The following is a 15,841-nucleotide window of genomic DNA, read 5'->3' as shown; positions in this document are numbered from 1 at the left end:
AAATTAACTGTATGCCCACAAGCAAGTAGACCTTAGATGGGTTGGAAGCAGATTGATGATGTTGACTCTGATTACCTCACCACCAACCAATCAGAAGAATGTCTATGAGCAGATCACACCCCCCCAGTCTCCCCTCCCTCACCCTGTCTTTAAAACCCTTGTCTAAAAGCCATCAATGAGTTTAGACCTTTTGTGCACTAGCTGCCTGGACTCCTTATTTGGAGCCCTGCAATAAATGCTGCACTTTCACCACAACCCAGTGTCAGTAGATTGGCTTTACTGTGCATGGGCAAGCGGGCCCAAGTTTGGTTTGCTAACAACACTGCAAAAACAAATGACTTTTTTTTGTTATACATCAAATATTCAAACAAGATAAGCCTGAAGAGAAAAAATATCAGAACTTTCTCTACTAACACCTTTGTTTTGATTAATATATAATACGGGTGATGAAGAAAATTAAGGAAATGAGAGTTAAGTGTTGAGAGATGAATTAAATACATTTAAATATATTTCAGCTTCACTGGACATCTCCACATAATATATGTACCCTACTTGGCTTTAGTTTGGTGGGGGCATCATCTGAAGTGGCAAGATCTGGAAAAACCCCAACAAACTAGCTGTACCCATGAAAAGGAACCACTGATGTTCTTGAGCAGTTGCCTTTGGGGAAGCAGGGTTCCACATCCTGGAGTGTGTGGAGTGTAATACACAAGTAGCTCTTCACCGTCTTGTTGTGAGGCTACAGGCTGGAGCACATGTTTGCAATAAACAACAGATTTCCATGCCAATGATATGTCCAACCATGCCCTCAACCTAAAACATATTGTACAGTCATAGTTTAGAGAGGGCTACTCAGGGCTGGAAGGAAATAGGAAAACACAAGGCACGTGATTTGAAGAGAAGCCAAAGTTCCAATTTCTCAGAGGATGTGAACAAAGAGAAATATGTTCTGCTTTGACAAATGTAAGGTTCTTGCACTTAAAAACGCTGGGTAGGATATGTAGCTCTAGTAACACTGGCTCAACGGCAAAGTACAGACGTTTTTCACTTTACCAATCTGAGGAACAAGAACAATCAATTTGCTGTGTAGCATAACAAAGTGCTTGGTACTTAAATACTTTAAATGAATGATTTTCAGTTAAGGAACATATCTGAGTAACTCTTACTACCTCCTAAGAGTAGAAAAGTAAGAGTGATGTTAAAAAAACATTTATTTCTTGAGAGTACGAGCATGTGACTGAAGACCTCATTTAATGAGGATCTTTCCTGTGGACCCGCTGGTGGATGTGGAGGTTGGAGCTCTGGCTGAAGCCCTTCCCACACTTGCTGCACTCATAGGGCTTCTCTCCGGTGTGGACTCTCTGGTGGATGAGGAGTTTGGAACTCTGGCTAAATCCCTTCCCACACTTGCCACAGTGATAGGGCTTCTCTCCAGTATGGACTCTGAGGTGGATGCGGAGGTCTGAGCTCTGGCTGAAGCCCTTCCCACACTCATAGCACTGGTAAGGTTTCTCCCCCGTGTGTGTGCACCGGTGGATGTGAAGGTTTGAACTCTGACTAAAGCCCTTCCCACACTCCCCACACTTGTAGGGCCTCTCGCCTGTGTGGATGCGCTGGTGGATATGCAGGTTGGAGCGCTGACTGAAGCTCATACCACACTCCCCGCACTCATAGGGCTTCTCACCAGTATGCACACGCTGGTGGATGTGCAGTTTGGAGCTCTGAGTAAAGCCCTTCCCGCACTTGTCACATTTGTAAGGCTTCTCACCTGTGTGGACTGAGTGATGAATGAGCAGACTTGAACTCCTCGTGAAGCCTTTCCCACACTTGTCGCACTTATAAGGCTTCTCATCTGCATGGACTTCGCGGTGGATGAGGAGACTTGAGCTTCTCGTGAAGCCCTTCCCACAGTGATCACATCTGAAGGGCTTTTCCTCTGTGTGGTCTCTCTGATGAAGGACTAGCTCTGAGCGCTCACTGAAGTCCCTACCGCACTGACTACATCTGTATAGTTTCTCTGCAGTGTGAACTTTCTCACCTGGGTGACCACTGAGGCTGGTGCTACACATTTTCCCACAGTCATAATGGGTACAGGGCTTCTCCTCTATATGAGCTCTCTCATGACTATGACTGACAAGCCGTGATTTCCAACCACAAACGTCTTTGTGGTTACAGTCAGAGGGATCCAAGGATTCTTTCAACTGGCCAATCTGGCAGAATGTCTCACCTCTGAACAGTGGCGAGACCATTTCTGTTACATTAGACTCAAGTTTATTCTGAAATTTCTCTGAACAATGGTCAATGGGAGGACTTTTTCCCTCTGTCATTTTCCTCTCAGTGCTTTCTTCAGTTACAAACAGACTTTTGCTTTCCTGAGGGTCCTGGGGCTCATTTTTACAGAATGTCACTGAGGAGTTCTGTGTGGCCATTTGGCTTGGGACTTTCAAAGACAAATATTCTTCACTTTCCATGTTTTTTTAAATCATCACTTTGAAGAGTCACCACACTGTTCTTGTTTCTGGAAAAATGAGAAGATGTTCTCCCTACTTCTGACAGGTGGAAAGATCTAGTTCAGGGTTCCTATACACCTCCCCTTGAAGATTCACAATTTAATCCTGACTCCCAGTTACTGTACTGGCCATCTCTTCCAAAATTTGCCAGGTGGAAAGCTCTTCAGGTGATAGATAACCTAAGTCCTTTCTCTTGATTCTCCACAGAATTTTCATTCAAGTCTCCTAGGGAACAAAGAGAATTCAGAGATAACAAAGGGTAAATTCAAAATTTCAAAACTGGGGTGCCTAAGATAACTAGGAAAAAATGCAGTCTTGTCCTTATAGTCATGTCCTTTGGGCTAATGTTAGGAAGGGAGAGGGCTTGGGTACACAAGACAGACGTTTAAAGCATAGCCATAAAAGCATTCATACTCTAACCCTGCAGAAGGCTATGCTCCCACATCCTTGCCACAAATAACATTTCATTTTATTTTTATTTTTTTGGTCTTTTCGCTATTTCTTTGGGCCGCTCCTGCAGCATATGGAGGTTCCCAGGCTCCCAGGCTAGGGGTCCAATCGGAGCTGTAGCCCCTGGCCTACGCCAGAGCCACAGCAACGCCAGATCTGAGCCACGTCTGCAACCTACACCACAGCTCATGGCAACGCCAGATCGTTAACCCACTGAGCAAGGGCAGGGATCGAACCCGCAACCTCATAGTTCCTAGTCGGATTCATTAACCACTGCGCCACGACGGGAACTCCTCATTTTATTTTATTTTAATTAAATTTGCATTTAACTGGTAATCTAATAGGTGCTGGGAATACAAAGAAGAAAATAGAAATCCTTTTGTCTGACAAGCTAGAGTTTACTGGGAAGAAAGATAAATAAGTCAGCATGATAATACCATATAAATGCTACTGTAAATGCTTGCACAGCCAGTCATGGGAGCACAGAGTAGGGACATTCAACTCAAACCTTAGCGAAGATTTCTGGGGGTAAATATAAGGAAAAAAATGAAATGTGGAGAGAAAATATGACATGTTCAGGAAAGCTATATATAGTTTTTTTGTGAAGGAAATAAAACAGGGAGCAGTGACAAAGACTACGCCTGGAGAGGAAGACAGAAGCGAAAACAAAGGGCTTGGTGTATACTCAGATATTCCCCTCAGAGATGTAAAACTATTAAAGGATTACAATCAAGAGTGAAAGACTGACTTTGTGATTATAACCACATCAGAAATGAGCAAGACTTTAAGGTAAGGACAGAGGAGATCAGAAGAAAAGTGATAAGGAGGATGGCTATGGAGAGAAAAGAGATTCATTCTAAATCATATGATGACTGACTAAACTCAGAAGGAGGCACCAAGAATCCACAAGTTCTTTGCTTGAGTGACTAGATATAAGCATGCTGTATCACAAGATGGGGAGTCTTAATCTCCCAAGTCTGGACTGGGGAAGGGAGAGAGAGAACAAACTCAGAATCTGACTTGTTTAATTTGCGGTTCTGGTGGAACATGTTTGCACCATTCAGTAAGCAGTGAGATACATGGGTCTGGTACTCTTGGGAGATTACTGTGCTAGTAATACAGATTTTAGACTTACTAGACATGGTCTCTGACTTACAATGGCTCAACTTACGATTTTTTGACCTTAAGGTGGTGTGAAAGTGATATTCATTTAATAGAAAGAGTACTTTAAATTTTGATCTTTTCCTGGGCTAGCGATATGCTGTACAGTACTCTCTCATGATGCTGGGCAGTGGCAGCAGCCACAGCTCCAAGCAATATGCTTATAACCATTCTGTTTTTCACTTTGAGCACAGTATTTGATGAATTTCATGAGATATCCAATACAATTATAAAATAGGCTTTGTGTTAGATGATTTTGCATAACTTAGGCTAATGTAAAGTGTTCTGAGCATAATTAAGGTAGGTCAGGCTAAGCTATGATGTTTGGTAGGTTAGATGTATTATATACATTTTTGACTTAATAGTATTTTTAATTTACCATGGGTTTATGGGGATAACCCCGCTGTAACTCAAGGAAGATGTGTTAGTCAAACAATTATGGTAAAGACTCTTATATTACACTAAATGACACCCCCCTCCCAATTCACAGTAGTCTTGGGAAAAAAAAAAGGTTGCCATTACCAGAATAAAAATGCTAAGGAATGGAGTTCCCGTTGTGGCGCAGTGGTTAACGAATCCGACTAAGAACCATGAGGTTGCAGGTTCGATCCCTGCCCTTGCTCAGTGGGTTAACGATCCGGCATTGCTGTGAGCTGTGGTGTAGGTCGCAGATACTGCTCGGATCCCGCGTTGCTGTGGCTCTGGCGTAGGCTGGCAGCTGCAGCTCCGATTAGACCCCTAGCCTGGGAATCTCCATGTGCCGCAGGAGTGGCCCAAGAAATGGCAAAAAGACAAAAAAAAAAAAAAAGAAAATGCTAAGGAATTCCTAGATGATAAAGAGCAGATGAATGAGGTCTGAGGGAGAAACTAGAAAAAAATCAAATGCACAGCTCAAATTATGTACAGGAAGAGGCTCCCGAAGATGTAGGAGAGCTTCTCAAAAGTCCTAGAAATTCAAATTCCAAGTTCAGAATCAACAATTATGAAGTAAGACAGGTTTATCCTGGAAACAAGTTTATTAAATCATGTTAGGCATTTGTAATGGTTCAACTAGTTGTTGCCATTAGCAGTACCACTCTCATTAGGTGGCTAAGATTAGTGGCCCCCTATAAAGCTTCAAAAATAAAATAAATGGTCTGCCAAAGGGGGACTCCTAATGGTATTATCTGGGCTGAAGAGTGAAGCAGAAGGTGAGGTAATGCCAAACCTGCACAATGACAGGACTGAGGTACAAAAGGAGCAACCGACTCCACATGTGCCCAGGGTAAAGCCTCTAGGTAACCTGTGAAGTAGAATTTCTGATAAGGAGGACATCCCAGAGCTGGAGACTGATGCAGGGATGCCCCAGATTACTTACCAGTCCGAAGAGGCAACCTCAGAAAAGGGGTCTGCATCACTCACCATCTGGATTCTTATTAGATCCATCCCAAGCCCAGTCAGCAGAGATGTCCCCTGTAAGTAGAACATGTATGCACCAAAGAGGGTTGAACATCAGCTGAGGATGTACCCTCTAGCATCATACTGTGAACGTAGGACTTTTGGGGAAAAAAAAAAAAAGACAATTATAATAATATATGGAGTGTGAGTTCCTGCTGTGGCACAGTGGGTTAATGATCCAGTTTGTCCCTGTGGAGGTGCTGGTTCAATCCCTGGCCTGGAGCAGTGGGTTAAGGATGTGGCATTGTGGCAGCTGTGGTGTAGGCTGAAGTTCTAGCTCAGATTCAATCCCTGGCCCGGAAACTTCCATATGCTGTGGATGCAGCCAAAAAAAAAAAAAAAAAGACAAAAAAAAGGAGACAAAAAAAGCAGGAAACTATAATAAAGAGGCACAAACTCAAGAAACAATAAACAGAGGAAATAGATTTTAAAAGGCTCATAATTAAAACCCCAGAGAAATCTTAGAGGATATCACATCTTAAAAGAACCAGTAACTCTAATAAAATAAAAATATAAATACACTGCTATGAAGAATCAGAATTCTTCAAAATTAATAAAAGGATTGAAAAAGATGATAATCATAATATTTAACATCTACTGAGCCCATTTGAAGCACTAAGGCACTGGCTGCATGACCTTGTGTGAGAGGAACTATTAGAATACCCATTCTACATTAGAAGAAACCAAGGTTGAAATGACTAAGTAACTTGTGTCATAATACAAATATCAGGCAGTCTGATTCTAAGGCCTGCAATCTAGATGGGTTGAATAGTAAAATGGACATCTGACTAAGATGGAAGATTGAGGGAATGCAGAGTAAAAGGGTAGGCAGATAGATAAAAGCAAAAGCTCACTTGAGTTCCCTGGTGGCTCAGCAGGTTAAGGATATGGTATTGTCACTGCTGTGGCTTGGGTTGCTGATCCTTGGCCTGGGAACTTTTACATGCTGTGGCAGTGGGCAAAAGTCCATCTTGGAGTCTGATGAATATAGTGGAGGTAGAATGAAGGAATGATCAAAGGACAGAAACAAGAAAGTTTCCTAGAATTCAAGATTCAGGGCTCACTAAATGCTAAAAAACTGTGTGTGAAACCTTAGGACTTCAAGGGAAGACAAACTTAGAAAAATGCTAAAAGCACTCAGACTAAGAGTTCCTGTTGTGGCTCAGTGGGTTATGAACCTGATGAGTATCCATGAATATGTGAGTTGGATTCCTGGCCCAGCTCAGTGGGTTAAGGATCCCATGTTGCTGTGGCTGTGGCATAGGTGGGCAGCTGCCGCTCCAATTCAACCCCCAGCCTGGGAACTTCCATGTGTCACAGGTGCAGCCATGAAAAGCAAAAAGCAAAAAGCAAAAACCAAAAAACTCAAAAAGGAACCCAGATAGAAAAGCCAAGTTAGATGTAAATATAAATGAGAATTATACTGATAATAAACTACTAAACAGCAATATTGTTTACCTGAAGATAACTGAGTAAAAACTTGTAATTTTGGAGGTAAAAGATTGTGAAATTAATATTCTATTCTATACCCAGCAAATCAGCCATTTCAGTAGGAGGAATAGACACTTTTTCAGATAAGGAAGGATTTAAACAATTACTGAAACAATTACTCAGCAATGTGCTGTAGCAGATGAAAATTTAAATTATTTAAGAAAAATGATATATAAGAAATAGCAAATGACAAAGAATAAAACAGACAAGCTGAATCAACTGTTGATATATAAAAGAAAACCAATATTTAACCAAATCAACCAAAACTCTGTAAAACAGAATGGAAAGAAAGAAAACCCTAAATAAAATATACTTTAGAAAGAGAGGAGGGTAGTATTTACGGTGTTGACAAATTTTCTCTATCTCTAAACTATTTTAAAAGGAAAAGAGCTATAATCCCATGATAAAACTAAAGGAAGAAGAAGGTTGCTTTCTCAAACTTGTCCCAAACCTGCTGCTAATAATAGTATCATCACTCTACCATTGGCTGGCTAGGCCAGTGCATTTGTGCATAATTTCTTTATGTGTACATTTAATTTTTAAAATGTCTTTTCTTATAAATATGACATAGCTTAATTGCTGCATACTCAAGCCATAGAGAAAGGTGCAGCATTTTTTTTTCTTATAGTCTGCCAGATTTTTTCATTTTTCACTTTTTCATTCCTCCCTTTACCTGAAGTTTATATTTACGGAAATGCTGGCACAATGCTCAAAGTATCAAATGGTTCTAAAGCTTCTATCATCCCACTTCCTACTTCCACTAGGCAACCACTTTGAGTTTTTCAAATTGATATTTTACCATTTACCCCAGAATCTCTGTATAACCTGTCTATACATGTACCTATATTTTCCCATTGAAATGATCGGTCGACTCCACTTTTTGGAATATGAGGATTTGTATCTTTTCACAATCCTTTCTCTACCCCCACTACACACATACACATACACACCACACACACACTCACATCCTTTCAACTCAGTAAAATTTTGATTTTTTTCTGACAATCCAATATACTATGATCACTTTTGCTTTCTTATAGAACATTTTGTTTAACTTTGAGCTCAAATTTTCTCTGTCAAATTTATGGAGTTCCTGTTGTGGCTAAGAACTCAACATAGCATCCATGAGGATGTGGGTTCAATCCCTGGCCTCACTCAGTGTAACCCCCTGAGTGAGGGTCCGGAATTGTCACAAGTTGCAGCTTAAGTTGCAGGAGTGGCTAAGAAGGATCTCATGTTGCTATGGCTGTGGTGGAGGCCTCAGCTGCAGCTCTCTCTCTCACCTGGTCAATGTTCCTCTCTCATTTCATAGATAGGTACTTTGATGGGCTCTGTTTCCTTCCATAATGTTGGGCACTCTATGTATGAATCCCTTTTCAGTGGGAATTCATATACGCTAGATTTGCAAATTTTTGAAAATTATCTTGTTCGTGACTTTATCTTCTCTATGCACTTCTTTTTTCTTTTCAGAAATTTCTATCAGATCTCTTGGACTCTTTCCTTTTTTCCGTATTTCCCATTTGTTTGCTTTTTTGCCCAATTCGGTGGGAGAATTGCTGACTTTGTCTTCCAAATCTTGTTTTGACTTATTCATTTCTGCCCTCATATTTTCAATTTTCAAATACCTCTGTTGGGATTGGCATATGTACACTGTGGTATATGGAATGACTGCCAGCAGAGACCTGCTGTATAGCACAGGGAACTCTACCCAATATTCTGTGATAATCTATATGGGAAAAGAATCTGAAAAAGAGTGGGTGTGTGTATATGTATAACTGAATCACTTTGTTGTACAGCAGAAGTTATCTCAACATTGTAAATCAACCATACTTTAATAAAACTTTTAAAAAAGGAAAAAAAAAACCCTAAATAAAATATACTTTAAAAAGCAGGTATTAGTTTTAGAAAAGGGATTAAAAAAAAAGGAACTGTAATCATAGTATACTGTTTGCAGGAAAAAGAATTATGAAGTCAAAGCAACATAAGCATTAATTGCTGATGTGACTGAGATAAATTCTTGGGAAGATGGGCATTATGGGGGATATAACATAAAAAAGAGCTAAATCTCATCTATGATATAAGGAAGTTAATAGGAAATGTCAAATATTGATAAACTGAAAAAAAGCAGTATAACATATAAAATATTTAAATCAAAACTATGCTGAGGTACCATTTTCTCCCTGTTAACACTGGAAAAACCCAAAGCCTGGCAACACACACGGCTTGGGAGTATAAATTGGTATCAGTCCCCCCTCCAAAGGACATTTTGATAATTAAGTATCAAAGTCACAAACGTACACACTCAGCAGTCCAGCCTGGGGGTTTTATTCTTTAGGTTTCCTGGCATAGTTGTGAAATGATATTTGCACAAGATTTACTCCAATGCAGACAGTCTGTGATAGCAAATGACCAGAACCTGGGTAGAGTGAAGTTAGGGACATGAAAGTTTTCAGGAAGTTCCCTTGTGGCTCAGCAGGTTAGGGACCTGGCAGTGTCACTGCTGTGGCATGAGTTTGGGAACTTCTGAATGCCACAGGTGAAGCCAAAACAAACAAAGAAAGCTTGAGATCATCAAATTCAGCACTCTCATTTTACAGATGAGAAAACTAAGGTTCATAATGGTGAAGTGACTTATCCAAGGTCACAAAGGGAGAAAGGGGATAAACGGGACTTCTGCTTTTTTTTTGTCTTTTTTTTTGCCTTTTCTAGGGCTGCTCCTGCGGCATATGGAGGTTCCCAAGCTAGGGGTCTAATTGGAGCTGTAGCCGCCGGCCTACACCACAGCCACAGCAACGCAGGATCCGAGCCAGGTCTGCAACCTACACCATAGCTCACGGCAACCCCAGATCCTTAACCCACTGAGCAAGGCCAGGGATCGAACCCGCAACCTGATGGTTCCTAGTCGGATTCATTAACCTCTGAGCAACGAAGAGAACTCCAGAAATTTATTAACATATGCCAGAATCTTAAATTTCAATATGCTAGCAATCCCTAACTTCATCATAGTGAATAAACATTCTTCATTAAGGAAGAGACAGAAGGGAAGTAAAATAACACAGGCTTTTACTCAGGTCAATCTTTGCTGAAGTTCTCGATTATTTTTTCTTTCTTTCTTTCTTTTTCTTTTTTTTTTTTTTTTTAAACGGGCTTTGTCTGAGGCACATGGAAGTTCCCAGGTTTGGGGCTGAATCAGAGCTGCAGCTGCCAGCTTACACCACAGCTGCTGCAACAACAGATCTGAGCTGCATTTGTGACCTATACCACAGCTCATGGCAATGCTGGATCCTTTAACCTACTGAGCAAGGCCAGGGATTGAACCCGTATCCTCATGGATACTAGTCAGATCCTTAACCTGCTGAGCCACAATGGGAACTCCCTCTCAATTATTTTCAAGGCACTGAGATGTCACACTCAGTATCTGAGGCAGCTTACTGTCCTTTTAAACAGATTTTTATTTATTTATTTTTGTCTTTTTAGGGCTGCACCTGCAGCATATGGAGGTTCCCAGGCTAGGGGTGAAATCCCAGCTGTAGCCACCGGCCTATACCACAGTCACAGCCACAGCCACGCCAGATCCAAGCCATGTCTGCCACCTACACCACAGCTCACGGCAACACCAGATCCTTAGCCCACTGAGCGAGACCATGGATCAAACTGGCAACCTCATGGTTCCTAGTTGGATTTGTTTCTGCTGTGCCATGATGGGAACTCCTTAAACAGATTTTTATAAGCATACATGGTGTTTTGCCATGGATGTGAGGACTAAGCAAAAAGATGGTTTTGTTGGTGATATTGTTAAGAACTAATTTTTTTTCTTCCTTAAAATCCAGTCTGTACATCTGAAACACTGTAAATCAACTATACTTCCAATTTAAAAAAATAATTTCATCTAATTATAAAAAAAAATCCAGCCTGATATTTTATTCAAATAATTTCTGGTGTGATAACCTGTTTAGTTATGGAGAAGGAAGTGCATGGAGTTAGAAAACATGGGGTTTACTTCTGGCTCTGCTGCTCTCTGCAATAAAAGACATGGTGTTCCCCTTTAGCTCCCTCAGAATTTGACCTCTCCTCTGTAAGATAACGGCACCAAGGCAGAGAAGGGGCTGGCTAACCCCTTCCTTTTCAAAAATTCTATGATACTGACAGTCTTGACCTAACTTCCTAGAAATGGTTTTATGGAAACCAATGAGAAATTGGTCTTTAAAAAAATGCTGCATGGTAATTCAACTTCTTGTACCAATTAAACATGTAGATATGCTGGTATAAGCAACAAAACAATGAGAGCATGCAAGATGAGCAACCTATCTTATCTACCTATGTGGTAAGTATGTAGAGAAATATCCAAGTATGTAGAGAAATATGTCACAATAAATTTTTGGATGTACAAAGATCAAAGGGATAAAAAAGGAGTGAAATTCTCCTTTTAGTAGTTCTGGGGGAATGATGCCTAGGAACCTTAATTCTTGGAGTTCCCTTCGTGGCTCTGTGGTTAACAATCCTGACTCAGTCTTAATTCTTAAAGAACACCTCTGATAATTGTGACGCACAGCCTGACTGAAGAGCCATTTCTGGGAGTGATCTGGTAACTACTCTGCTGTTATTTAACAAATTTCCTCATGTTTTTGATCTTTCGTGTTTAATAAATCATTGTTAATGTGCATACTTTTTTCATACACATCATCTGCTCATGACAAAAAGCACAGTTGTTTATAATTCTGTTGTTTTCTTGAGACCACTGGATTGTGCATGTCACAACTCTGAATGAATTTCAATGTGAGTGAAATGTCTGGCAGGAAAAGGCACGGTTTGAGACACAGGACCAGACAAAAATGCTATGTGGAGTCTTTAATAAAAGAGCATAGCCCAGTGCTCTCAGGAGTGGGCCAAATTCATGGAAGCAGGGTAGTTCAGTGAAAACAGGTGGAATTTAAAGTCGCATGTTTTCTGTGCAGACCCTGATGACATCATTTGATAACCATACGCTCTTAGTATCTTAATGTTCTTACACTCATGTTTATAAAATGTTTTCTGTCTCACACTGAAGTATGACAATAAAAAGAAAAAAATATAGAGAACCAAGACGGGACCTGACACCATACAGGCACTCAAGTTAATCCTGATGTCCTTCCCAAGAAAGGAAAGGAAAGGAAAAGAAGGAAAGGAAAGTATTTCCAGTCTCAGAGAAGAAAAACTGCAACTCACCTAGAACTCGGTCATTTCCTCTTGTCAGGAAGGACAGACTCCTGGAAAGGTAGAGTTAGGGAAAGCGAAAAATCCATGTAAATCACGTCCACTTTGCAGGACACAGACAAGCCAATCCAGCAAGACTGTAGGAAAAAAGTTACTCAGCTCCTGCAACCTTCCTTCATACACCCTCTGCTGGGGTACCCTTCCTGTCTCTCCATGCTGCACCTCCCTCACCTCTCTCCACTGGGCTTCGGATCAAATATGCCAAGCCTCCCCCGCAAACCCACCAGGGTAAGAAATTCCCATCCTTCCCAGCAGCTCTTAAGATGTGCCCATTTCCCCAGGCTTCGCGGATTTTTTTGCCCTCAAGTTCTAGTTAGAGCAGTAGGAGCTGTCGGGTTAGATGTATCGCCTCTCCGGAGAGATTTCGGCTGCCAGACACCTGACGGCCTGACTCGTTTCTGGGGTGCACGGCCTGTGACGCACTCTCTTTTCACCGAGGACAGGGCTGTGGGGATGGAAACTTCAGTCCCTCAAAGGCCACCTCTCGGTCCCTTAACGTCCACCGAAAATCTTCTTCGAGTAGGGCCAGTCACCGGCGTGGAAAAGGCCGGTATGGCCAACTGCGAAGCTCCCAGGCCAGCCAAGGCCGGAGCTCAGGCAGGCGAGAGGAGGGCCATTCGGAACCGCGGGCGGCTCAGCAGTGGGGGACGCCTGGTCTCAGGTGATCGCCGCCGATCCTTGGAACGCAGCAGCGGCCGAAGCGCGTGGGCACACGTGCGGCCCGCGTTCGCATCTCCACCAGGGCGCGCGCCCTCCCACGGCCGCCCGCCAGGCTTCCGGGTCCCTGCGGTCCAGCGCCTGCCCCGCAGCGTTCCCACAACTAGACAGCCAGATGCTTCGCTGCGGGCTGCTCCAGGCTGCGCCTTCTGCCAGACAGCTCTCACCTCCCACTTGGAGTCGGACACCTGGAAGCGCAAGATTCGCAACACTGACCCGCACCCGCGCCTATGTGCCGAACTACAAGTCCCAGAAAGCCGCGGGCGGACCACGCCCACTTCCGGCGCCGCCCTGGGACCTAGCGCGGCGCGGCGTGGGAGGATAGTATCACAAGCTCGGTCCAGTGCTCTTCGCGGTTTTTTGAGGTCTGCGTCTGGTTCCTTGGAGTTATCCGTGTTAGTGCGTCTGTGTGTTTTAAATTATAAACGCATAAGAATTATTTTAGGAATACTCATTAAAGTGTATTTTCGTTTTATTAAAGCGCTAGTGGGGTTAAAGAATGTACATTACCCGTAATTTTTTCCTCTCCTTTAAAAATCAGAAGTTCATTCATTTAGCGACTTATACAAATATGCTTTTTAAAAACAAAAATGAGGTCATGCTGTATATAGAGGCCTGCAGTTTGATTTGTAAAATTTGATAGTACTGTGTATCATAGATTACACAGAAACCTTTCTCTCTGAGGCCCTTTTAGTTCTTAATGCCTTCAAGGGAATGGCACCAAAATTCTCCTCAGTGGCTTCTCCATTGTTTTCACCCTCACTGAATGACACAGGGATGCTCACTTGGTCTCTCTGGAATACTTTCCCTTCAGATTAATCCTGGAGATGAAAGAGCTGTTTTCTAGTCCTCTCGTCTTTGTCTCTCCCCTTCTTGGTGTAGTTTCCAGTTGCTGCTGTAACAAATTACCATAAACTTATCATGATACCATGACGTATCACAGACGCAAATTTCATCTCTTACAGTTCTGGGAGGTCGGAAGTTTGAAATCAGTTTCACTGCACTAAAGTCAAGGTGTCAGCACTGCTGGGTTCTTCTGGAGGTTCTAGAGGAGGATCTATTCCCTTGCCTTTCTCAAGGTAATTCATGGTCTATGTTCCTTGGTTTGTGATCTCTTCCTACATCTTCAAAGCATATGACTCCAATCTCTGCTTTCTTTGAAATTAATAAGGTAGCTTGATAGTTACTTTCTCTGGTGCAGACTCTTCCAGAGAACTACATGTGATTACATCAGGCCCACTTGGTTAATCCAAAACAATCTCCACATCATGATCTTAAATTTTGTCACATTTACAAATCCCTTTTTGCTCTATAAGGTAGCACTCATGGTTTCTGGGGATTAACATGTGGATATTTTAGAGGGCCTACCACATTTGGAGAGCCTCCTCCTCAGAGGTGTTCTCCTGCCTTTGGTCTGGGGAACAAAAGATCTCTCTGGGACCTAATGTTCCCCTAAATCTTCCCTATCGATCCCATCACTCTTGCCCTGTCTCTCACACCTTCATGTTCTCATTTTCCACCCCACCCAATTTAGAGGGAGTGGCTCATAATTATGATCAGTGTCTTGCTCCTAACTTCCTTGGTTTTATTTTCCTGATAAAAATATCAAATCTAGTTGAATCCAACTCCTTGCCTATTTCACACTTGTACCTGTGTAGCAGATGTGGCCTGAGAAAAATATGGCTCTGGTGATTGGTCTCACTTTCAGTTTATGACTGCTAAGGTCAAGTGGGCCCTCAGTGCTGCTTAATTATCCCATTACACCTTCTTAGTTCATTCATTCTCCTAAATGACTATCTCACAGTTTCTTGTCTTTCTTCAAGCCTCCAATAACTACTTCTCTCATCTCAATCACAGCTGATGACCCTTGCTTTCTCTGAGAAGAGAGAACTTTTATACCCTCACACAAGCACATCTGCCCACCTCTTTCCACTGGAGCCTATTTATTCTACCTTCCATTCTGAATGAACCGCCCCAGTTTCTATTTAAGAAAACTTGGAGTTCCCATTGTAGCTCAGTAGGTTAAGAATCGGACATGGTATCCATGAAGATGCGGGTTCAATCCCTGGCCTCGCTCAGTGAATTAAGGATCTGGTGTTGCTGCAAGCTGTGATGTAGGTCTCAGATGTGGCTTGGATCCTGGGTTGCTGTGCCTGTGGTGTAGGCTGGGGGAGTGGGGAGGGGGAAAGAAAAGAAAGAAAACTCTCCGTTTGTACCCTGAATCTTACCCCTTCCTCACACATGAGGGCATTCCCTTCTCTCTTCTGTGTTATCAATTTTCATTCTGCAAGAACTTGGGAGGTCTTCATTTGGGGGCTATATCTTCTGCGTGTTAAGGTCTTGGGAGGAGCACTAGTCAGGGAGCACCTGAGTCCTTAAGTCTATCTGGGAAGCCCTTAGGAGACATGCAGAATGAAAGGTGGAGGCACTTCTCTTTCTTCCTGGGTGATCTGCTTTGGGCTCGTGGCCCAGTGTTCATCCTTGCCTGTGAACAGCACTGTGCAATAGGGGTTCTTCCTCATTCACTCTTCTTAAAAGGAAGGCACATAGGCTGTGAGAGAGAGGCAGTGACTTGCCCAAGGTCCTGCTACTACTAAATGGCAGAGCCAGTGTCCAAACCCAGCACCTTGGGTATTAAACTGGGGTCACTTCCACTGTAGCACATTTTTCATCTCATCTTTTCAGCACATCACAGTTGGAACAGGTCAGGCTAGAGATGAGGAAAGGATTTTCTGTTGGACCCCTTGGGCCCCACCTCCCAGTCCAGCCTGCTGGGGTGATTGCTCCAACCCAGAAGTGCCCCAGACCAAGCTGGGTAGTGG

The 15,841-nt window shown here is 42.5% G+C and overlaps 1 protein-coding gene across 2 annotated transcripts; it reads right to left on the bottom strand.

The window, feature by feature from the left end:
• Positions 1–257: 257 nt before the first annotated feature.
• ZNF239 (zinc finger protein 239) lies at positions 258–13,267 on the bottom strand. 2 transcript variants are annotated; one of them, XM_047759813.1, is made up of 4 exons: positions 13,187–13,237; positions 12,255–12,295; positions 5,479–5,573; positions 258–2,735 (listed from the first exon to the last, which is right to left on the bottom strand). In XM_047759813.1, the coding sequence occupies exon 4, from the start codon at positions 2,469–2,471 to the stop codon at positions 1,251–1,253; it is 1,221 nt and encodes a 406-aa protein (XP_047615769.1). In that variant the 5' UTR covers positions 2,472–2,735; positions 5,479–5,573; positions 12,255–12,295; positions 13,187–13,237; the 3' UTR covers positions 258–1,250. The 2 variants fall into 2 exon arrangements, with proteins under 2 accessions (XP_047615769.1, XP_047615768.1); XM_047759812.1 differs by having other exon boundaries at positions 5,329–5,573; positions 12,255–13,267.
• Between the last annotated feature and the right edge of the window lie 2,574 nt (positions 13,268–15,841).

Source organism: Phacochoerus africanus, chromosome 15 (genome assembly GCF_016906955.1).
Source record: "Phacochoerus africanus isolate WHEZ1 chromosome 15, ROS_Pafr_v1, whole genome shotgun sequence".
Taxonomy (NCBI): Eukaryota; Metazoa; Chordata; class Mammalia; order Artiodactyla; family Suidae; genus Phacochoerus; species Phacochoerus africanus.
Note: the sequence above shows the minus strand (reverse complement) of the source record. Positions and strands in the feature narration are given on the sequence as shown.

What these genes read in the sequence shown, in the direction of transcription:
- ZNF239 (XM_047759812.1), bottom strand. Translation starts at nt 2,471, where the DNA reads ATGGAAAGTGAAGAATATTTGTCTTTGAAAGTCCCAAGCCAAATGGCC.